This window comes from Pleurodeles waltl, chromosome 4_2 (assembly GCF_031143425.1).
Source record: "Pleurodeles waltl isolate 20211129_DDA chromosome 4_2, aPleWal1.hap1.20221129, whole genome shotgun sequence".
Classification (NCBI taxonomy): Eukaryota; Metazoa; Chordata; class Amphibia; order Caudata; family Salamandridae; genus Pleurodeles; species Pleurodeles waltl.
In genome coordinates this window covers 314,655,691-314,680,771 of record NC_090443.1, presented here as the reverse complement: position 1 = coordinate 314,680,771, position 25,081 = coordinate 314,655,691, and the positions used below count along the sequence as shown (strand labels likewise).

Below are 25,081 nucleotides of genomic sequence, written 5' to 3'. Positions count from 1 at the left end.
AAGCTCAGACCATTTGGACCTGGTGCATTAAACATTCAGTGCTCATAAGAGCAGAACACCTTCCAGGAGTAAGCAACACCACAGCAGACTCGCTAAGCAGGCTCGGCACATCTTCCCACGAGTGGGAGCTGAATCAGAGGACGCTGGATGCGATATTCCGCAGGTGGGGAAAGCCAAATCTGGACCTCTTCGACGTCCCAGAAAGCAAAATGCTGGTGTTATGCAAGCTGGCATCACCAACCAGGGTCGTGGGGAAATGCCCTTTCGATAACATGGTTAGGGATTTATGCTTGCGCTTTTCCTCCGATACCTCTACTTCCGCGGGTCATCATCAAGATCAAATCGGAGCCATGTCAGATACTTCTAATTGCTCCAGCCTAGCCACGTCAACCGTGGTACACAGAACTTCTATTGCTGTCCTCGTGTCCTCCCATCAGGTAACACAGATTCCGGAGCTACTAACCATCAACCAGGGCTAAGTGAGGCATCCGGATCCCAAGTCTCTCAGATTATGTGCGTGGCTCCTGAGTTTAATGAGTTTGGCCATTTGAATATTCCTAGTGACTGCAAAACTGTTATAGCTAGTGCTGATAGCACTATTAAAACATACAAATTAAAATGGAAACGATTTTGCTTATGGTGTATTCCTAATGGCATTCACCTGCTTACATCTGCTCCAGAGCAGGTTTTACCTTATTTTCTTCATCTGGTGCGCTCTGGTCTCACACATGCATCTAGTAAAGTTCACCTGGCTCCTATCTCTAGATATAGATGGCTTTCTAAGGGGCCATCCCTCTGGTCTCGTAGGCTTATCAAGCAATTCATGAAAGGTCTGTTCCGATCTTTTCCTCCAGTCAGAGCACCGCCTCCAGCTTGGGAGCTAAATACAGTCCTGGGTCAGCTAATGTGGGAGCCATTTGAGCCCATCCATAAATCAGACATCAAATACCTCACCTGGAAGGTAGTGCCTCTTTTGGCCTTAACATCTGCTCGTCGAGTCAGCGAGATTCAAGCATTTACCCTCCAAGAACCTTTCATGAAATTTGCTGACGATAGTCATCCTGCAAATAAATCCTAAGTTTATCCCCAAGGTTCCATCAGACTGCCATATTAATGAGCCAGAAGCGCTGAAGACTTTCTTTCCACAGCCTCAGACTGGAGCAGAAAGATCGCTTCATTCTCTTGATGTCAACGGGGCCTTAAGTTTTATTTGCAGCGAACGTCTATGATCCGGAAATCATATAAACTCTTTGTTGCATTTAGTGCGCCCAGAAGAGGGCATCCTGTCACTAACAGACTATTTCTTGAAGGATCTCAAGCGCAATAGCATTTTGCCATCAAAGGGCTGGTCAACCCCTGGACGCCAGAGTACGTGCGCATTCCACCAGGGCGGTCTCTACATCCTGTGCGCTCTTCTCTGGGTTGTCACTGGCAGACATCTGTCGAGCAGCGCCATGGAGAACGACACACGCCTTCATGAAGCATTACTGTCTGGATGCTGAGAAGCTCAGAGATTCCGCGGTGGGTGAAGCAGTCCTTAGGCATTTGTTCCGATAAGGAGAGCTGTTTGTTTTCCCACCATCTCCTTCTGCTATAATATCACATTTTCTGTTCAATATTAACGTACCTCTTATGCATATAGATTTATGTTTGAGTGGGTTAGCTCTTATTGCTTTGCATTTACCTGTTCTAATGGATTTCTTTTAAAAAAAAAAAAGGACAAGGTTGCCAAAGAAAATCACTGGTTTTCACCAAAAGCTTTGCCATTTTCACCTAAGAAGTCCATGGGGTGATCAACCGCATGACCCGAAGAATGCAGATGAGAGATGGAACGCACTCTATTCAGGCTCTTCTCAAACTGCTACCAGAGCTTTGCACAGAAAGACAGCCACCGGATGTGCAATCTGTGCGTACCAAACGAACAGAAGACAGAGGGTTGCAACTCCTGTGCTGAATTACAGCTGAAAACACTCTATACTAGATAGAAGCAGTGGTGGGCACTCAATCCATAGCTCAGAAGCAAGCTTTTAGGAAGGAAGCTGAGGCCTACAGCGACGACACAGTGATGGCACAGAGACGTGATTCCAAAACTGAAGGAGCTGATGTCAAAAAGAAGAAAATGCTGTGAAAATAAACGGCAAGGGGTGGTAAGGGCCACAAACACAAGGTAACGCCTCTCTGGCAGCAAGGACATCTGACTCCGAGCACCTAAGTCTGCACTGACACCAAAATACACAGTGGTTGAGGGAAGACACTTGGCCAAAGAAACCCTCTGATCCCAACCCAGAGATAACACAGGCAACACACCGTTGGTACTGATCTCAACTCAGATAGGCGATTGAGTACGTGGGAGAGAAGAAGAGTACTGTGTGGTAGAGCCGTCAGCTCTTGAAGTTGCCTAGCGAACACTCAACACTGAAAAAGAGGTGTCTTGAGGCTGAATTTGAAGTCTCGAGGTGAGACAAGTTAGACATCTCCATGAAAGGCTGTTGAATTTCCCTCCAGCTCTCGAAGGAGAAGCCTATTAAGGTATAAAAAAAAATGAAGCTTACGACAACTGCCAGAACTAGCAGAAGAGCAGGAGTTGGAAACCTATGAATACGTAGAGGGTTCCAAGAGAGGCTTTTTTCAGGAGGGAACATTAAAGAGAGACGCCTCAGAGTTAGAATGACAGGACCTGGTTACTCACCCATAAGTGGAAGGAGTTAATCCATACCCTTCAAGAGCATCCTACCCAGGACATTGCTGTTTACAATCCAGTGGTGAGCAGTGCTGCTGACATCTAAGATAACAGACTCTTGGAAGCTGAATACCATTTCTTGCTGGAGACACTACTACACTCTCAGATAAAAGGGTCAGTTCCTGCCTTTGGTTCCCAGTGTATTGGACCACGGGAGTTGAGCACTGAAGGCAAAAGCAGCTGTCCAATGGGTAGAGAAAATATGTAGACATTATACTCGTGACCCTGCATACATCAGGCAGTGTAAGCACCTACTTAATTATAGTCTATATTGTGTAGGATTGAGAAAACTCCCCCGCAGCCGTGGGCCCCTTTCCTGACAGGGAGAGCACATTTGTAGAAATGGGGAGCAGAAAGTAGTATTTTGCAGCCTTTCAGTGGAGAATTGCCAACTCTAGGGCTCTCCTGGACAGGTACAGCCACTGTGAGGAAATGGGATGTACTGTATGGTGTGATGGTGAGACCTCACCATGTAATACACTACCATCATTTCTTAGGTCCAGTCAGGCTTTATTTGTCAAACTTAGCTCAACCAGGGTAGCTGGATCTTCGATCAGCCAGGCTTAAACAAAGGAATAGTTGCAAAGCATTTCAACAGTCCCAAAACAATTAAAGAGGAAATTAACTCTTATGTATCAAATCTGTTTATTATTTGTTTAAGATGCAAGAAACACATTACACAGCTGTGCGCTACAACCTCACGGTCCGGCAGCGTATAGCATCATCTGTCAAATAGCCCCAAAAAGTAGCTCCAGTAAAGAAGGCTATACAGCCAGAGCTGAATACATTCTTGTCCCTCCTGCATCAATTAGCCACAAACCAGAATGAAAACCATCAAAGTCCGATGGCTCGCCAAAAAGATGTAATAAACTCTTAAGAAATCTGACACCAGCTAATAAAAAAAACTTATATTTTTAGGAATTTATGAACACCTAAGGGTTCAGGAGAAATAGATTTTCAAAGTAACAAATCAAGATCTCACTCTACCACGAACAAGCATTGGCAAATTCAACAAATTTGACGCAAACGTTGCATCCAGGTTGTATACGGTTACTTTGTCTAACCAACTCCAGCAGAGTGGACCAGCCAGATCCAAATAAAAAAACAGTCTTCAGTCTAGTGTCAGTGGTCCCTTGCCACTGACTTCCATTGAATGGTCCAAATGCAAGTGATTGAGGGTGCAAAAGATGCTCAAGGATGCTGAAGATGTGCGGTCAACGAGGACTTCCTGGGGCTGCTTCTTGGTGCATGGCCCTGGCAGGGTGACTTGGCCACATTGGTCGATATCCCTGGAAGTAGTCTGTTCCAGCAAAAGTCCAGTCGCCACGGGACTACTGATCACCGATACATCAAAACTAGTGATTCCCTTCTTTTGGTGATAACTTCCGGGTTTCCATCTCAGGTCTTGGTCTCCAAAGTTGCACTGTGATGAGGAGTGACTCTCAGCTGACCTAGGCGACCAGTTTTCCCAGGTAGGCTTCCTCAGCTTTTGCAGCCATGTGCTGCAAACAGGAAGTCAGCCAACTGAGTTTTGGAGTCTCTGCTTCTGGCTAGTTCAGGCGGCATCTTCTCCCAAGAGCAGGACACCGTAGACACATTCCTATTTTTGCTAGACCAAGGAGCAGCAGGTGCAGTCTGTAGGAAAGTTCCCTTTTTGACATGGTCACCCCCACTTTTTGCTCCCAGGTACTGATGTTTTACGACTGATTTGCACAGGGTCCCTGCTAAACATGTCCCCAGTGCCATAGCTCTTTCCCTAAAAACAGGTAACAGTGTGCACAATTGGCACACTCCTCTATCTGTTTAAGCCCCAAATAAGTGGTGCCCCTTGTACCTAGGGCTTGGGAATAGAGGGTCCCTAAGGACTGCAGCACGTAATGTGCTACCCTCAGGTAGCCCTTGTAGGAAGCTGGCTCTGTATATTTTATATCAAAATAAGATCTAGTGTGCACAGAGTCCAGGGGTTCCCCAAGAGTCTTGACAGAGGCAATTATAGATAATACTAATGCTCTATTTGTGGTAGTGTGGTCGAGCAGTTAGGCTTATCAGAGGGTAGTGTAAGCATTTGTTGTACACACACGGACAATAAGAGAAACACACACTCAATGACTCAACTCCAGACCAATAGGATTTTTATATTGAAAAATATTATTTTTCAATTTATTTCTAGAACCACAAGATTCAATTAGCAGGTAAGTACATTAAATGAAAGGTACTTTGCATAGGTATATTCAGGACTTTTAAGGGAATCAACAATGTACACAGTTTTTCTTAAAATGGCAAAAAGCTTTTTTAAAAGGGACACTGCAATTTTCAGCAGTTCCTGGGGGAAGAAAGTACAGTACAGTTTTGGAGGTAAGTAATCAACTTACAGGTTCATTCTCCGGGGCATAGGTAGCCCACCATTGGGGGTTCAAGATAACCCCAAACACCCAGCAACACAGGGCTGGTTAGGTGCAATAGTCAAACAGGAGCCAAAATAGTGTGGGCCCCTCTGGAGACAGGGGGTAGTCCGGTTCCAGTCTGCTTGCAGGTAAGTACCCGCGTTGTCGGAGGGCAGACCAGGGGGTTTAGAGGAGCACTGGTGGGCCCCAAGTAGGCACCAAACATGCACCCTCAGCGGCACGGGGGCGGCCGGGTGCAGGGCGCAAACAGTGAGTCAGGTTCCCAATGGAACTTAGTGGGGGAACCCCAGGGGCCACTTAGGCGCTGCAGGCGAGGCACAGGGGCGTGCTTCTCGGGCAAGCCACCAACTGGACAGGGAGGAGGGCCGCCTGCTGGTCACTGCTGCACCGGTGGTCAGTCTCTCGAGTCTGAGGGCTCCAGGTGCAGTGCTTCTCTAGGTGTCAGAAATCTTCGTCCCAGGCAGTCATGCCCAGGGGGTCCTGGAGATTCCCTCTGCAGGTGTCGTTGTGAAGGGGTAGAGAGGTCAGCCTCAGGGTGGACACTCGGTCAGAATCGCCTCAGGGTCCTCTCTGGCTGGTTGGTTCCTCTGGACACGGGCCAGGGGTGTCTGGAGCAGAGTAGTTTTGGACTCAAGCTTCTGGAGTGAGGTGGGAGTCCCTTTAAAGATGGTTGCTTTTTCTTCTTGTTGGACAGGTCTGCTGTCCATGGGAGTTTCTTTGTCCTTGGTGATGCAGGGAGTCCCCTGGAGGCTTTTCAGGGGCCGCTTGTCCTGTAGAACGTGTTGCTTTTCTTTTGCAGGGTATTTGAAGCAGGAGACGGGCCAGTAGGGCTGGGGCGAGTCAGTTGTTGTCTCCTCTTCTCTGCGGGGTTTTCAGCTCAGCAGTCCTTTTCTTGAGGTAGTCAGGAAACTAAATCTCTTGGTTCAGAGAGCCCTTAAATACAAGATTTAGGGGTGTTTGTAGGGTAAGAGGGCACTAGCCAATGGCTACTGGCCCTGAGGGTGGTTACACCCTCCTTGTGCCCACTCCCTTTGGGGAAATGGGTAACATTCCTGTCCCTATTGGTCCCTATCCTCCAAACCAAGATGGAGGATTCTGCAGGTATGTGGTCACCTCAGCTCTGGACACCTTAGGGGTGGTCCTGGCTGGGGTGGTCACTCCTCCCTGTTTTCCCTAATTTTTCCCACCAGACTAACCACCAAAAGTGGGGCCTTGTCCCGGGGCGGGCATCTCCACTAGCTGGAGTTCCCTGGGGCACTGTAACCTGAGTCTTGAGCCCTTGAGGCTCACCGCCAGGTGCAGGAGGCTGGCCTGGCTTATAGTGAGTACCTTGTGGTACTTACACCTTGTGCCAGGTCCAGTTATCCCTTATTAGTAGAATAGAGGTGTTTCTAGCAGCTTAGGCTGTTAGCGGTAGCTATGGCAAAGCATCTTAGGCTTAACTAGGAGACATGCAAAGCTCCTACTATACCACTTACATCATCTAGCACAATATCATAAGAAAACACAATACTCAAGAGTTACTAAAAATAAAGGTACTTTATTTTAGTGACCATATGCCAAAAGTATCTCTGAGGATACCCTCACTTAGGAGATAAGTAATATACACAAATTATATGTACACAGACCCAAAACAGGTAAGTGACAGTAAGAAAAGTAGTGCAAACAATGTAGAATCACAATAGAATGCAACAGGTAGACATAGGCCTAGGGGCAACGCAAACCATATACTCCAAAAGTGGAATGCGAATCACGAATGGACCCCAAGCCTATGGGAGGTTGTAGAGGGTCACTGGGACTGTGAAAAAACAGTAAGGGTGTCCACAGTACCCCACCACAAGACCCCGAAAAGTAGGAGTAAAATTGCCCTACTACCCCAGAAAGACAGTATATTCCTGATAGGGGATTCTGCAAGTGCCACAACTGCTACCAAAGCACTGAAAGCAGATTCCTGGACCTGAGGACCTGTAAAAGAAGGGGACCAAGTCCAAGAGTCACGCAAGTGTCCAGGTGGGGCAGGAGCCCACTAAACCCTGGATGAAGGTGCAAAAGGGCTGCCTCTGGGTGGAAGAAGCCGAAGATTCTGCAATAACAGAAGGTGCCAGGAACTTCTCATTGGTCAGAAGATGTCCCACGGCGTGCTGGAAGATGCAGGAGTGTTTCCGCGCAGAAATACCGCAAACAAGCCTTGCTAGCTGCAAGAGTCGCGGTTGAGGATTTTGGGTGCTGCTGGGGCCCAGGAAGGACCAAGATGTCGCCCCTTGGAGGAGGAGACAGACGGGGCGCTCAGCAACTCAGAGAGCCCCCACAGCAGCAGGCAGCACCCGCTGGGACTGGCCACTCAGAGCTGTCCATTGTGTCCCAACACCTCTGAATCCAAGATGGCAGAGGTCTGGGACACACTGGAGGAGCTCTGGGCACCTCCTCTGGGAGATGCTGGTCAGGGGAGTGGTCACTCCCCTTTCCTTTGTCCAGTTTCGCGCCAGAGCAGGGCTGGGGGATCCCTGAACCCGTGTAGACTGGCTTATGCAGAGATGGGCACCATCTGTGCCCATCAAAGCATTTCCAGAGGCTGGGGGAGGCTACTCCTCCCCAGCCCTTCACACCTATTTCCAAAGGGAGAGGATGTAGCACCCTCTCTGAGGAAATCCTTTGTTCTGCCTTCCAGGGGGGCAGAAACCTGTCTGAGGGGTTGGCAGCAGCAGCTTCAGTGGAGACCCCGGAAAGGCAGTTTGGCAGTACCCGGGTTCTGTGCTAGAGACCCGGGGATGCATGGAATTGCCCCCCCAATACCAGAATGGTATTGGGGTGATAATTCCATGATCCTAGATATGTTACATGGCCATGTTCGGAGTTACCATTGTGACTCTACATTTAGGTAGTGACCTATATGCAGTGCACGCGTGTAATGGTGTCCCCGCACTCTCAAAGTCCGGGGAAATTGCCCTGAACAATGTGGGGGCACCTTGGCTAGTGCCAGGGTGCCCACACACTAAGTAACTTGGCACCTAACCTTCACCAAGTGAGGGTTAGACATATAGGTGGCTTATAAGTTACTTATGTGCAGTGAAAATGGCTGTGAAATAACGTGGATGTTATTTCACTCAGGCTGCAGTGGCAGTCCTGTGTAAGAATTGTCTGACCTCCCTATGGGTGGCAAAAGAAATACTGCAGCCCAAAGGGATCTCCTGGAACCCCAATACCCTGGGTACCTAGGTACCATATACAAGGGAATTATAAGGGTGTTCCAGTGTGCCAATGAGAATTGGTAAAATTAGTCACTAGCCTGCAGTGACAATTTTAAAGCAAAGAGAGAGCATAAAAACTGAGGTTCTGGTTAGCAGAGCGTCAGTGATGCAGTTAGGCACCACCCAGGGAACACACACAGGGCATATATTATGAGCACTGGGGTCCTGCCTGGCAGGATCCCAGTGACACATAGGCAAAAGCAAACATACATACAGTAAAAATGGGGGTAACTTCCCAGGCAAGATGGTCCTTTCCTACACCAGGTGTTACAGTTCCTGCACGGGGAGGTGTGAAGCACCAGCACCCAGGACAGGCTTTGTTTCTGGCCAGAATGTACAAAGGCACTCACCCTATGTGGTCAGAAACTCGTCTAAAAGTGGCAGGCTGGCACAGACCGGTCAGTCCTACACTAGCAGTTGGGCTAACATACAAGGGGCATCTCTATGATGCCCTCTGTGTGCATTTTTCAATTAATCCCCCACTGGCATCAGTGTGGGTTTATTGTACTGAGAAGTCTGAAACCAAACTTCCCAGTATTCATTGAAGCCATTATGATGCTGTAGAGTCCGTAATGACAGACTCACAGACCATATACTCAACATGGCTACACTGCACTTACAATGTTCAAGAATAGACTTAGACACTGTAGGGGCATATTGCTCATGCAGCTATGCCCTCTCCTGTGGTATTGTGTTCCCTGCCTTAGGGTTGTAAGGCCTGCTAGAGGGGTGACTTACATATGCCACAGGCAGTGGTTTGTGGGCATGGCACTCTGAGGGAAGTGCCATGTCAACTTTGTCTTTTCTCCCCACCAGCACACAAGCTGCAAGGCAGTGTGCATGTGCTGAGTGAGGGGTCACTTAGGGTGGCATAAGACGTGCTGCAGCCCTTAGGGACCTTGCCTGGCCACAGGGCCCTTGGTTCCAGGGGTACTTTTTACAAGGGGCTTGACTGTGTGCCAGGGCTGTGCCAGTTGGTTAACAAAGGTACAGTTTTTGGGACACTGGGGCCTGGTTAGCAGGGTCCCAGCACACTTCCAATCAAAGCTGGCATCAACACTAGGCAAAAAGTGAGGGGGTAACCATGCCAACAGTGTCATTTTCCTACACCCCATAAAAACAAGTCACACACAGCTGCCATTGCAGTCTGCGTGTCCTGGTGCAAGCCAGTCCAAAACAACACATCGCACACCCATTGTGTGCCATGTTCCCAGCACTGCATCTAACGATACGTAAGTTACCCCTACAGCAGGCCTTGGAGCCCTAAGACAGAGTGCATTTTATTTGATGTGTGGTCCTATCTGCATGAGCATATATGCCCCTGTAATGCCCAGCCCCATTGAGCTATGCAAGTGAACAGGTTAGCCATCTTAAGGTATGCAGTGGACACTCGTCATCACGAGTAACCAAGTCACATAATGGCTTTACTGAACGCCATGGTGTTTTATATCAGACACTGCGTCTCAGTAAATCCAGGCTGATGCCAGCCTTGGATTTATTATAAAATGCACCCAGAGAAGACCTTGGAGGTGGTCCCTAAAACCCACTAGTCTTTGAGTGTGTTGGTTGACTGGTCTCAACCAGTCAGCCACCATAGACAGATTTCTGACCCCCTGGAGGTAAGAGCCTGCGCTCTGAGTTCAGAAACAATGCCTGCTCCGGAGAGGGGTGTTAACACCTACTCCAGCAGATCTCCATTCCCTTGGCAGGGGCTTTAAAGGCCCTGCCACTTTTGGTATGCAAAACCCTGGCTCTACCAGCTCTGGGTGTAGCCACCCCCTGCCCTAAGGCCCATTTGGCACCAGGACAGGCAGGAAAATTAGTCAGTAGGCATTTACCACCTTTTGGTCAGTCACACCCCTATGATAGGCTACCAGAAGTGGACATTGGAGGGTGGGTTCCACCATCTTGTTTTTGGTTGGAACTAGGGCTTCTGGGATAGGGAAATGCCCACTCCCCACAGGAAGTAGCGTAAACTGGATGTAGGCACCTCAAGGGTATGTAGCCCATTGGCTCCTATCCTACTCTCCCCTAAATGCCCCATAATTGAGTGTTTAGAATACTATATAATGGCCCCCTAAAACCAGAAGAAGACCCACGAAAAGAAAGAACTGAGAAGCAGCAACTAACTTGGCCCTAACTCCAGCTGCCTGTCTGCTGTCCGGGACAATTGAGCCAAAGACAACTTGTTCTGCAGCTGTTCTGCCTTCAAAAGCCTGGGAGGGCTGCCAGCACTTTGAAAAGTAACCAGGATCTCCCTATGGAGTAGGCACCAAAAAAGACTGACAAGGACTCAGGACCACCAAAGTTTTACAACTGACAGTACCTCTGCACCCGTGCCCCCTAGCCTGAGTTGAAGGGGGCCAACAGTGCTAGCATGGTCCCCAGCCCTAAAGAGCTGAAGCCTACCATGGGTTTGTCAACAGTGGACTTCCTGACGCAGCCTCTTTATGCAGGCCTGTCTACTGCGACTGCCTCTGGTGACGAAAACCAGACTCCTCAGGACACCTCTGCACCTTGCTTCCCTGACCCGAGGAGAAGGGGACCAAAGGTGTCTCTATGTCCCCGAGCATCGTGACAGCTGATCCTGCCTGTTGGTTCAGCTGGACTGGCCCCCCAGCCCCTACGTGCAGCCTCTCTTGTCCCAGGATTGTTTCTTATTGAAACCAATGAGGCACTCAACACCGAAAAGCACCTCTGCGCCCGGACGACCATGAGCCTCCCAAGGTAATGTGGTGGTGCTGCCTTGGACCGTGCCCCATACTTAGCTTAATCCCACTGGTCTGGTCATGTAAGACGCTGCTGAGAACCAGTATGCAGTATTTGTGTTTTTCTCCTTAGGATTGCATTATTGCATTAGAGACATTTCAAGTATATTGCCTGTGTTCTTCATAAGTTCATCAGTATTTATTCTCATAACAATATTCTGGTTTTGAAACATAAACAAAAGTAACTATTTTTCTAACCATTTGTCTTCAGTTCCTTCTTGTATGTGTCTCATATATTGCCTCTGTGAGTTCATCAAATGCTTAGCACTGTCCACTGATAAGTCTAAGTGCACACCCACACTACCACAAAAATAGAGCTTTCGGGATTGTCACTTTTAACCCTGTAAACCATTTAGTGTCTCCTGTACTATTTGCAAAGAGTACCCCTACTTTTGGTACACTGCATAGATAGCCAGCTTCCTGCACAGTCTAACTTCAGTCCAGCCTCCTCTGTGCCATGTTCAAGGTCATCAGGGTAGTTCTTTGGACTTCTTCTTTAGTCCAAGCGAGATCTGAATTTCTGGGTGCCCCTTCTATCCTTAAAGTGCCCTTAGGGAAAGTCGTAGTCACTGAGCTATTTTGTTCCCTCCTGCCTGAGGACAGCCTTCTGTTAAATGTGGCATCTAGGTATCCCAGAGTGCTCTATTCTACCCACTCCCAAGATGGCTGAGCCCATCTCGCTGAGCCCATCTCGCTGTGTGGAGCTTGGCAGCCTGCCCCAGAGGTGTGGCTACCTGAATACTACACACCTATGGGAAGAAGCATTTACATTGCAATGGGTCTCGCATTTGCTTGAGTTAGAGCTATTAGTGTTATAAACTCCTAACTGGACTTTTCTTGCCACATAAACTGAAAATGAAAAGTGTAAAGAAATGGCTCCCTGTTGCAGTTACCCCCCACTTTTTGCCTGATACTGATGCTGACTTGACTGAGAAGAGTGCTGGGACCCTGCTAACCAGGCCCCAGCACCAGTGTTCCTTCACCTAAAATGTACCATTGTATCCACAATTGGCACACCCTGGCATTCAGATAAGTCCCTTGTAACTGGTACTTCTAGTACCAAGGGCCCTGATGCCAAGGAAGGTCTCTAAGGGCTGCAGCATGTCTTATGCCACCCTAGAGACCCCTCACTCAGCACAGACACACTGCTTACAAGCCTGTGTGTGCTAGTGAGAACAAAATGAGTAAGTCGACATGGCACTCCCCTCAGGGTGCCATGCCAGCCTCTCACTGCCTATGCAGTATAGGTAAGACACCCCTCTAGCAGGCCTTACAGCCCTAAGGCAGGGTGCACTATACCATAGGTGAGGGTACCAGTGCATGAGCACTGTGCCCCTACAGTGTCTAAACAAAACCCTTAGACATTGTAAGTGCAGGGTAGCCATAAGAGTATATGGTCTGGGAGTCTGTTTTACACGAACTCCACAGCACCATAATGGCTACACTGAAAACTGGGAAGTTTGGTATCAAACTTCTCAGCACAATAAATGCACACTGATGCCAGTGTACATTTTATTGCAAAACACACCCCAGAGGGCACCTTAGAGGTGCCCCCTGAAACTTAACCGACTGTCTGTGTAGGCTGACTAGTTCCAGCAGCCTGCCACACCAGAGACATGTTGCTGGCCCCATGGGGAGAGTGCCTTTGTCACTCTGAGGCCAGTAACAAAGCCTGCACTGGGTGGAGATGCTAACACCTCCCCCAGGCAGGAGCTGTAACACCTGGCGGTGAGCCTCAAAGGCTCACCCCTTTGTCACAGCCCAGCAGGGCACTCCAGCTTAGTGGAGTTGCCCGCCCCCTCCGGCCACGGCCCCCACTTTTGGCGGCAAGGCTGGAGGGAACAAAGAAAGCAACAAGGAGGAGTCACTGGCCAGTCAGGACAGCCCCTAAGGTGTCCTGAGCTGAGGTGACTCTGACTTTTAGAAATCCTCCATCTTGCAGATGGAGGATTCCCCCAATAGGGTTAGGATTGTGACCCCCTCCCCTTGGGAGGAGGCACAAAGAGGGTGTACCCACCCTCAGGGCTAGTAGCCATTGGCTACTAACCCCCCAGACCTAAACACGCCCTTAAATTTAGTATTTAAGGGCTACCCTGAACCCTAGAAAATTAGATTCCTGCAACTACAAGAAGAAGGACTGCCTAGCTGAAAACCCCTGCAGCGGAAGACCAGAAGACGACAACTGCCTTGGCTCCAGAAACTCACCGGCCTGTCTCCTGCCTTCCAAAGATCCTGCTCCAGCGACGCCTTCCAAAGGGACCAGCGACCTCGACATCCTCTGAGGACTGCCCCTGCTTCTAAAAGACAAGAAACTCCCGAGGACAGCGGACCTGCTCCAAGAAAGGCTGCAACTTTGTTTCCAGCAGCCTTGAAAGAACCCTGCAAGCTCCCCGCAAGAAGCGTGAGACTTGCAACACTGCACCCGGCGACCCCGACTCGGCTGGTGGAGATCCAACACCTCAGGAGGGACCCCAGGACTACTCTGATACTGTGAGTACCAAAACCTGTCCCCCCTGAGCCCCCACAGCGCCGCCTGCAGAGGGAATCCCGAGGCTTCCCCTGACCGCGACTCTTTGAATCCAAAGTCCCGACGCCTGGGAGAGACCCTGCACCCGCAGCCCCCAGGACCTGAAGGACCGGACTTTCACTGGAGAAGTGACCCCCAGGAGTCCCTCTCCCTTGCCCAAGTGGAGGTTTCCCCGAGGAACCCCCCCCCTTGCCTGCCTGCAGCGCTGAAGAGATCCCGAGATCTCTCATAGACTAACATTGCGAACCCGACGCTTGTTTCTACACTGCACCCGGCCGCCCCCGCGCCGCTGAGGGTGAAATTTCTGTGTGGGCTTGTGTCCCCCCCCGGTGCCCTACAAAACCCCCCTGGTCTGCCCTCCGAAGACGCGGGTACTTACCTGCAAGCAGACCGGAACCGGGGCACCCCCTTCTCTCCATTCTAGCCTATGTGTTTTGGGCACCACTTTGAACTCTGCACCTGACCGGCCCTGAGCTGCTGGTGTGGTGACTTTGGGGTTGCTCTGAACCCCCAACGGTGGGCTACCTTGGACCAAGAACTGAACCCTGTAAGTGTCTTACTTACCTGGTAAAACTAACAAAAACTTACCTCCCCCAGGAACTGTGAAAATTGCACTAAGTGTCCACTTTTAAAACAGCTATTTGTCAATAACTCGAAAAGTATACATGCAATTTTTATGATTTGAAGTTCCTAAAGTACTTACCTGCAATACCTTTCGAATGAGATATTACATGTAGAATTTGAACCTGTGGTTCTTAAAATAAACTAAGAAAAGATATTTTTCTATACAAAAACCTATTGGCTAGATTTGTCTCTGAGTGTGTGTACCTCATTTATTGTCTATGTGTATGTACAACAAATGCTTAACACTACTCCTTGGATAAGCCTACTGCTCGACCACACTACCACAAAATAGAGCATTAGTATTATCTATTTTTACCACTATTTTACCTCTAAGGGGAACCCTTGGACTCTGTGCATGCTATTCCTTACTTTGAAATAGCACATACAGAGCCAACTTCCTACAAAAAGTAATACAATTTCACATAAGGGAAGCCGATTCAAAGCACCATGCCATGAGCGTGAACGTGACTAATCAGAACAAAGACCAGTCCAATTTTACCTTTGCATAGTAATTTATTTTTAAAACGAGCGCTATCACGCTGTTTAAAACCTTGAATTCACGAAGGTGCGCTAGGATAAACAAGAGAATTAAACTGGTAGTCATGATAAGCGCTGGATTACTGCCCAGCGAGATCGCGCTGCCTACGAAATAAAAAGAAAAAGTAGTTCAGAAACCATACTAAAAAGACAAAGCCTCAGCTTTTCAGTAGTTGCCCGGTGCGCTCAAGGAGAGGTAAACACTAGAAAAGGCATGGCGTATGCATGCGTTTCATTAATGAAATAGAGTACATTTTAAAAGGCAAGCTCACGAACCAACAAAAGTGATGGGCGTAACATAGGCGTGGTTAAAAGCCCACAGAGCGATTACAACAGAGGCCAGAGCGCTTGCACGCTCAACCCTAAAAACACAAAACAAACTGATGAGTTACTCATGCTTACTAGCAGCAAATGACGAAATCCCTAGCATTTACTGAATCCTTAGAAGTTGGCCTTCCAATTAATTTTAAACACGGGCAGCGAGAATGCTGGTTGAAAATTATGTATGTTAAACCCTTTTTAATAATAAAAGAACACAATTCACATACTTGGGCCCTTTTACGCAACCAAAATGTGCCCTGCAGTGCCCACTCACATTCAGGCAAATTCTCACTTTTCTGCCCCCCAGTCACCAAAATGAAAACAGCTTCATTCATCAGCCATTCAGCTTGTTTTTGTCAGTAGCATCAACCCCTAAATATAAAACTTTGACTCAAGAAAGGTTCCTACAGTCTCGAATCACACATGGCGATTCAGTTTTCAGGAGGTTCATTTAGCCTAGGACTACCTAAGAGATCAACCAGGCAACATTGTTCCATCACGGACGGTACTTATGACAAGAAGTCTCCACCAACACCTCACTGCTGAGAAAATGAATCCAAGGCCCAGCTCTGCGATTAATGAAGCCTGGGAGATTGACACGATTATCGTATCTCAGATCATAAATCAATCTGAGACATTTTAAAAGGCACGCTCACGAACCAACAAAAGTGATGGGCGTAACATAGGCATGGTTAAAAGCCCACAGAGAGATTACAACAGGGTCCAGAGTGCTTGCGCGCTCGACCCTAAAAACAGTTTGGCCAGTGTTTCCCCTTATCTGATAGACTTCTAATTGCAGATTCCTTACCTTTAGAATTTCCAGGCATCAGTTTGGAATCCAGAACTTTTGCTGAGCAATACCCTTGCGCGTGCTGTCGGGTGGCCTCGTTCGGATCTGTATGGCGTTGTCACTGTCGCCTATAAAGGCACCACCCAGGCGTAGACTTTGGTCACCTTTTTGTTGAGACTTTTTGCTGAGACTTTTTGCCTTTGTTTGAGGATGACCTCAAGAAAGACCGGATTCAAGCCGAGTGGCGCCTGCCATCACACGATGTCGGTGGCTGATCCACACCAGTTATGTTATGGTGTCTCAAGCTCGACCACGATTCAAAGTCGTGCTCGGGCTGCCGGGTCATGGCTCCAAAAGTTTTGAGGTAGCTGTCCGTGTAGCGCATGGCGGCCCTGCAGTCGACATCGGCCGGTGTGACTCCTCGGAGGTCCCAGTCAAGGAGAAGGTCGCGGGACCGCTTCAAGAGCCCAACGCCTCTTTGCCTCACTCAAGGTCCTCTGGGCACTCGTGGAAGAGGCACAAGAAGTAGTAGAAGTTTGACTTTGCCTTGCCCCTCGGCGGATGAGGCAACTCAGGAATGTCAACGTTTCAGACACGGTTCCGCGGAACCGATGCCAGGGCCGACTCCGCGCCTTGCTCCCTTTCCGGTAGCAGGAGCAACCCCTGCTCAACTCAGTTTTATGAGGCTTATGCGCCTAGTGTTTGAGTGGGTCAGCCCTCTCAGAACACCCTCTGGCCCCGTGAGGTCAGCAGAGGTCCCATGAGGTTCCACGTCAACTTCAGACTCTGCTTTGATGGGGCCTCGTGGATCTGATTCCAGCACGCCCCCGGCCTCACGCAGTTGGTCATCTTCAACACTGCTCCTTACATCGACACTCCCGGTGCCCACTGGTGGTGCAACCCCCTTTCTGAACACTAACGATCCAGAGTTGGAACGGCATCAACGGCATCCATAGGTGTGCGATCTATGAGCATTTTCTTGAACAACCAGGCACTGGTGAAGAAAGGTTTGGGTGTTTGGACCCTCTAGAGACCCATTAGGAACCACTGGACTGGTATGAGGAACTAGGATAGGCTCTTGGATTAGATACCTCTCCAGATACTGGCTTGCTCTCTCCTCCTACAGTGGCTACGATGGACGGTGCAGCATATGTAATGGCTCTGCGTATGGCAACGGAGGTCCTTGATCTGCCTACAGTGCCAGTCAAGACTAACCTCCTGACAGAGGTGCTCCCGCCGGGAGCTTCCACATCAGCACTGATGTTGCCCTTTAATGAAACCCTCCCTGATGTCCTGCTGGGGATGTGGTCCAAACCCAGCACAGGGGCGCCTGTAAACAGGACAACCGGCTGCTGCCATCTCCCGGCTCAGGGTGACCTTAGTTTCCTCACCCAACACCCTAACCTAGAGAGCTTGGTAGTCCAAGCATATACATCACATGGCACCTTCCCTTCCGCACCTCCGGATAGGGAATCCAAGAGGGTGGATCAGCTTGGGAAGGTGATGTCTTCTTCCAATAGCCTGGCTTTGAGGTTGGTAAACACCTCATGCCTATTGGGCTGTTTTACCCACACTTTCTGGGATTCGGTGGCACAGCTGCTATCTCAGGCCCGGAGGACGCGCAGGCTATTTTTTCCCAAGTGGTTAAGGACGGGAGAGATGTGGCAAAGTTTACGATAATGTATGGTTTGTACACAACTGACTTGCTGGGTAGAGTGATTTTTGACAAAGGTGGCCCTTTTGGCGCCACACCTGGCTCAGTACATCTGGCTTTTCGAGGGATGTCCAGGCAAACCTCATGGACATGCTCTTTGATGAGGTCCCACCTATTTGGCAAAAAGGTAGACTCTGCGCTGGAGAGCTTTAAGGACTCTTGGGCTACAGCCAAATCCTAGGGCCTCTCGGCGACCCCTTGCCAACAGTCTGTCTATCACACCTTTCAAGGCTTCTGAAAGTGGCCGAGCACCATGCCATCCACAGACCAGCCACCGTCCCACACCAGGCCAACATCTTGTGTGGGGACACAGTTGTGGTGCGTTCAGACCCAGAGTGTCTGGCCAGGAGTTGTCTGCCACCCAGCCCCCCACCTCTACAGCATCCAAGCCCTCCTAGGGTGATTCTGCAAGACTACGTACGTGCATTTGGAGGGAGAATTCAATTTAATCTCCCGCACTGGCGATCCATAACATCGGACAGATGAGTCTTGCAGGTCATACAGAAGGGCTATTCCCTCCCTTTCCAGTCTTTTCCCTCCCCAGTGCCTCCCTCAAAAGAAAGGCTGATGGACAATCACTTGGTTTTGCTCCGCGAGGAAGTTGCGGCTCTCTTGGCCAAGGCAGCCATAGAAAGGGTCCCGATATCGGAAGTAGGCAATGGTTGTTATTCCTGCTACTTTCTAATAGGGTTGTGGACCCTTTGTCAAGAGGCCTTGCGTCTCTGGACATGGCTGGAACAGCAGGGCATAACATTGGTGGTTCAACACCTTGCAGGTTCTCTGAACGCCAGGGTGGACGAACTCCGCCATCGATGCCTAGCGGATCATGAGTGATGTCTCCATCCGGAGGTGGCGCAAGGTCTCTCTCAGCAGTGTAGAGAGCCTTGATTAGATCTGTTCCCTCCGCAGAGAACGCGCAATGTCAGCAGTATTGCGTGTTGGAGTTTCCAAGACGGCACTCGCTCAGCAACACTTTTTGTCATGAGTGGAGTTCGGGCCTCCTGTATGCATTTCCACCCATACCACATCTGCCCAGAGTTCTCAAAGAGATCAGGAACGATCAGGCCCAAGTAATCCTGCTGGCACCGGATTGGGAACGGAGAGTCTGGTTTCCCGAGCTTCTGAAAATGAACATCGATCCTCCCATCAGGTTGCCCCTTTGGGAAGATCTTCTGTCGCAGAAGCAGGGGGTGGTTCTCCACCCAAACCTGTCAACTGCGTCTTCATGCATGGAGATTGAGCGGCTGCAGTTGACAGCCTTCGACCTTCCTCCCGAAGTCTGTAAAGTTCTTCTGGCAGCCAGGCATCCGTCCAGCAGGATAGTGTACACCTGCCGTTGGAGGCACTTTGTATATTATTGTACAGAAAGATCTATTGATCCGCTTTCTGCTTCTCTCTCTGACATTCTTCTCTTTATCTTGCCCCTTGCCCAGCAGGGCTCTGCATTGGACACGCTCAAGGGTCATCTTTCTGCCTTATTGGCTTTTCTTTGGCTGCCCGATCAGCCTTCATTATTCAAATCTCCTATTGTAAATAGATTCCTTAAAGGGATTGTACATATGTTTCCTCCTACGCCCTTTATCATGCCTCAGTGGGACTTAAATGTAATTCTCACCTATCTTATGTGCGCTCCGTTTGAGCGTTCCCTCCGGCTGCTCACCATCAAGACAGCCTTCTTAGTGTCAATAACGTCTGCCAAGAGGGTGAGTGAGATGCAGGCTCTCTCGTCAAAACCTCTATCTCACCATGTTTTCAGACAGGGTAGTGCTTCGCACTTGTGGCTGTTTCCTCGCTAAGGTGGTAACCCCATTTCACCTGTCAGAACATCGACCTGCCCATCTTCTTTGCTTCACTGCATCCCTCAAAGGAAGAGGCGCAACTCCATCAAATGGATCCAAAAAGAGCTCTGTCGTTCTAACTTGACCTCACAAAAGAGTTCCAGGTGGATGACCAACTCTTTGTGGGGTACGTTGGGGCAAAGAAAGGTCGGGTAGTGCAGAAACGAACCATTTCACGCTGGGTCATTCTGTGCATACAAATCTGCTACACTCTGACCAAGCAGCAGCCTCTTGAGGGCTCACTCCACCAGGGACAAGGCTGCTATCTCTGTAGTAGAAAGAGGTGTACAAGTCCTGGACATCTGTCAGGCTGCAACGTGAGTGCGTCTGCAAACATTTGCCAAACACTCCTGCCTGGACAGTCTGGTCCGCAGAGATGGGTACTTTACCTGTTCAGTCCTGAAAGACTTTTTAGTTTGAGGACAATTTGTCCGCAGCCCACTGCCAGGACGTTATGGCTGGGGTATCAGTTGGGAGGCAGGGCCTATCCGAAGAAGAGAATACCAGCAAGAGGAGGTTCACCACAGTGGCAACTCATTCACTTTACCTTCAGACATCAAGCAAAGACATTGTATTGCAGTGACAATAAACCAGCATTCCCTGGCAATCCGTTGAAGGTAGGGCACAGAGAGGAGAAACTGCAGAAAGAGATGCTGTACATGCCAGTAAGTGACTCAAGAACTGAGGTCCCTCCACACACTACACCAATAGGGGCAGAAGCGGAAGCCTCTTGTTGGAATGGTAACGCATTACCTCTTGATACTCAACTTCAGCCAACACTGCTACTGCTTATAGCTTGTGCATCCACCACCCACCATCAAGGCAAAGCCAGCCTGCTAGTTACATCTAATGCACCTCAGGCTAGAAGTAGTGGATTTGGTGCAGAAAAAGGCAACAAATGTTTCCAGACAGAGAAGGGGGACAGTCTACCTCCTGATCACATAACTGGACAAGTCCCCAGACCCATCATGGACCTCAGAGGCCTCAAAAGGTTCATCAAGATGCAGAATTATCAGATGACATGGCAGGAGGTTTTCCAGTGTCTGCAAAAAGGGCATTATATGGTAACAATAGACATCAAAGATGCGTACTTCAGTATGCCGATGAACATGTAAAAGAAATGCCTATGATTGGATGGTTGTAGGCAAAGTACCTTACCAGTTCACTGTGCTGTCTTTTGGGATGAAATCAGCCCCCTGTGTGAGTTCACTAAATGCCTAACCACAATGATGGTGCATTTAATGAGAGAAGGGATGCATGTTTACCCTTAAATAAATGATTAGCTGGTAAAGTCAAAATCATTCAGACAGAGTTGTGGTGGTATAAGAGTAAAAAAAAAAAAAAAAAAAAAACGTTCTACACCTGGAGTTCTTCATAAACTGGGAGAAATCATCCCTAAGTCCAAAAAGGGAAAATAGGGACCGGACTCCAAGGAAGGGAAAATATCTGTGAAGAAAAGAATCCTGCAATTGACACAGCAAGTTTGCCATTTCTAAAAGGGGTAGCATCTGACAGTGGGTAAACTGATGGGCATAATGCATGCTGCTCGTACTAACAGCAGGCAACACATGAGACCACAAACATAAAAAAAAGGTGAGGGGAAGGTGCCTGCTATTAGGGGAGCCATTGGCAGTCCCTTGGGGGTAGCATTCCAACCCAATGTTCCCATTGGAGCAGGGTCAAAACTGAGGTGGTATGGTGGTCAAAAGAATGATGGGTTGGAATACTACCCCGAGCAATTGCCAGTGATTAGACTTATTGCAGGCATCCTCCCATCACCTTTTGTGATCTTCATACGCATCAGACCACTAAAGGAGTGGCTACAGAGTCAACTGTTTTAGGTTGCAGGTAGTTGGGAAGATATAGACGTTATCACAAACGTAGTACACAAGAAAACACAGTGGTGCAATGCAAGGAATATAACAGTAGGCAGACCTTTCAGACAACCAACTCCTTTAATTACCATAGCGACGGATGCACCCAACACAGGGTGAGGAGCTCTCATCAGGAGACTGAACATCTATGCCTGTAAACCTTGAGGAGGCAATAACACACAAATTTGTTTAATCTCAAGGCGGTGTTTCTAGCCCTATAGGCTTTTTAGATGCACATCAAGGGAACGTTTCTACAGTTTCAGATGGATAGCACCACCACCAATTTATAGCTCAACAAACAAGGGAGAACAAGAGCTCTCATGCTATCCTGAGTAGCTCTGAACCTATTCACATGGGCCATACAGACACTTAATGATAATAGCAGTCCCTCTGTCAAGAGTACAAACACCAAAGCAGACAGACTAGTAAGACAGAAAAATGCCTTACATGAGTGGGAACTAGAACAGCAAATAGTTTGATCTTCTGAAGACGAAGAACTCCTCACTTTTTCACATCTCAGGAAAATGCAAAATGCCTAAAACATTCTGTACAGAAACCCAACCCACCACTGGGGGATATCCTGTTGATCGAATGGTCAGAGTAAGTTGCATACGCTTTTCCCAAAGTCCCACTGATCCCTCTAGTGATAGAGACGTACAAGCAAGCACCCACAACCCTAATCCTCATTGCACTCAGGAAGACCATCAGTTTTTGTTGCTTTTGGCCCCAGCAAGCAGGGGGCTAACCAGTTTCCAAGGGAACTATAGTAAAATAAATAGTTCAAGCGAAACAAAAATGTCATGCTGCTGCAGGGGTCGCACTGGAGGTGATACCAAAATGTGCATTCCACAGGATTGAAAGGAACAACACTCACCTCCTTAGCTAATGTCTCGGTTTCTGACATTTGCATGGCAGCTACGTGTTCCTCCATGCATACCTTCACTAAACACTGCGGTGTGGACATACAACCTAATTTGAAAGTACAGATGGAACAGAACATACTCAAGTACCTGTATGAAAATACTTAATCTTTCTACCCAACCTCCTGTGTGCAAAGGGAACACTGCTGTATAATCTATGCACATCATGTGAATCCAGAAGGATTCACACTGCAAAACGAAATGGTTACCTATAGGAGTAGTTTTGCAGCTTGAAGATCTTCTAGATTCACAGTCACCCTACCCACTCACACTAGAAAGCGAGCAAGATTTGCAGCAGGGGGTGGAGAATGTCATAACACAAGGAAAGCCATACAAGATTGCTGGGACAAAAGCAATTTGAAAATGGCGACTACACTGTGGGCCTTCCAGGTCATTTATCTGATGGCAGGATAGGAGGACACAACACCAAACGGTTGATAAAACGCTAAAAAGAGAGAGAGAGAGAGAACTATAAAAAACAATTCCGGTTGCAACCACTAGATCACTGAATAAAGCACTGCATGTACAAGGTGCAAAACTACTCCTACAGTTAAATAGCCATTTAATTTTCTCAGCACATGGACCCACCCTTTGAGCCACCCCACTGTTGTGGACTGCAGTTTTTGGTGTGGAAGATGGTCCTCTTGATAGTAGGCACCTCCCTCAGATGCATCCTTGAGTTGAAGGATTTAACCGTGAACCTTTCGCTCAAGTGGTCAGGGTGGTCCTTAAAACTAATCCCAACCTCCTTCCAATACTAGTGTCTCTTGTTCACATTAATGAAACCCTTGAGCTGTTCATCGTTTTCCTGCACCCTGACTACCCGCAAGAGCTTTACACATGTTGAATGGATGCTCCTGTATAGCACTAACAGGACCAAGCCCTTCCATAAAAATAAGATAGCTCTTTGTAGTGTTTGCCAAGTCTCATCCAAGTCAGGCATTGCAAGATGGATTTTTTAATGCATACAAGCAAATGACTGACCCAAGTACACATTAAATGTGCTCTCGAGCACATTCCATATGCTAAAATGAGCCACCATGACATTTCTTGGTAACGTTCCTTTAGCACGCTCTGTAAACTTCCACGTGGTCAACTACACACACATTCTCAAAACCCAGCAGTGTGGGCATGGAAGTCCATCAACAGGTTTTGATTAACCAAACTTTTGAACCTCTTTTTTTTTTTTTTCTCAAAAGCCACCTTTTTGGGGTGAAACTGCTTTACGGTCTACGCAATATGTATGTATTTACAGCCACACATGCTATGGCCAGAAAATGTTAACCTGTGAACATCTGTTCGTAGTGCTGTAGTACTCCCTCCTCCCTGAAAGCCAAGGAAAACACGTTTTTACTCTTCATCTTAACTTTCATAATGCACAGAACATTAACCTTCAGTGGTATATTCCACTTAAACTACTGTTTCATGGTTTGTGGACCAAGGGGGAAGTCGCAACAGGTCTTGGGACTCAAACCATCTTTGAAGAAAAGCAAGTTGCAAACGTCTAATCCCAATACTAGATGGTAGGACTATGCCAAGCATGTCAGTCTATAGTACTAAATGCTGTGAAAAGATGAGTACAGAGTACGCAACATTTTCCTTTTGCTCTGTTTTTTCCTAACAGGGTCTAATTCTTCCCTCAACACCTCGCTGCCTTCACCTGGTGCCTGGCCCTACAGTGCCTCTGATAACTCCTACACCAACATTCATAGCACTTCAGGTATGGTGGTGCTTTGGCAATCCCAACAACCCTTCTGGACAGATACCCACCCTCCCTGACCAAGCTGTCTCCACCCATCTAGCTCTTCCTGGTGTGCATGCACTCCCTTGAGAATTGCTGATTGCAACATTAGGTACTGGATAGAATGAATCTGGCTTGGGTAGCTTAAAAATTAATTTGTTCAAGAATGCATGCTCCCCAGAATTTTAATTTTATTTAGAGGTCTTATTGGAGCTAGTTCAGTAGACTTAAGTGCACTTAGCAAAATGGTGAATGGTGGTTGTGTAGTAGTCCAAAACTCCACATTAAGTCCTACTTATATGTCCTTCATTTACAAGTGCCTCCTGGTTCCCAGAAGTTTGGCTACAGGTTAGGATCGACATGCTTTCTAGCAGAGAGGTGGCACACATTGACATGTAGGCGCTGGTAAATGTGCTCCGGACCTTAAATCTAGTGATTAATGATTCCAGTGCATGTGTGTTAGATTTCCTCAAAAATAGTTTTTTCTAATGCTGATGAATGTGCTTTTGTTTTCATGGCATGTGCATTACCACCTGCTGAGGTTTCTTTTGTGAGGTTAAGGGTTTACTTGACTGCAAATGGACTTCCAGCTAATGAAATGTCCATGACTTAAAATAATACAGCCTTTTTTTTCTTACAAAAATACTGCTTAGGTACCCTATCTTTATGCTAGTTAGCTAAGGAATTAGAGGGTAGTATACATTTGGTCATGCCAGAAGAAAACTAGTCTGGTGACGGGTCTGCAGAGCCTCTAGCTTTGGCAGCCCAAACCAATCAGTTGGCTATATAATGTCCCACATCCACTATTTGTAAACTCAGGAGGAGGTAGAGGAGAGTAAATTGGAGAAAGCTAACTGATCTACTTTTGGTAAATGCGCTATTAATACAGTGTTCCTCACAGGTGGTGCACTGACTGAGCACTGTACTGACCTAGGTAGAGTGCCTCACGTTTATGGATGATGTTAAAAATGGACACAATCCCTTGAGATTGAGAGTGGGCTTATCAGCAGCTTATTGATTGAAGGGGTATAGGA

At 48.1% G+C, this 25,081-nt stretch overlaps 1 protein-coding gene across 9 annotated transcripts in view; it reads left to right on the top strand.

The window, feature by feature from the left end:
• Window positions 1-25,081, top strand: part of TNRC6B (trinucleotide repeat containing adaptor 6B) — a 1,322,553-nt gene that overhangs the window by 1,150,532 nt on the left and 146,940 nt on the right. For all 9 annotated transcript variants that reach the window (XM_069231280.1, XM_069231283.1, XM_069231279.1 and 6 more), the window contains one exon: window positions 23,931-24,026. In XM_069231280.1, the coding sequence (XP_069087381.1) occupies window positions 23,931-24,026 (96 nt within the window). The remainder of the gene's footprint in view (window positions 1-23,930; window positions 24,027-25,081) is intronic.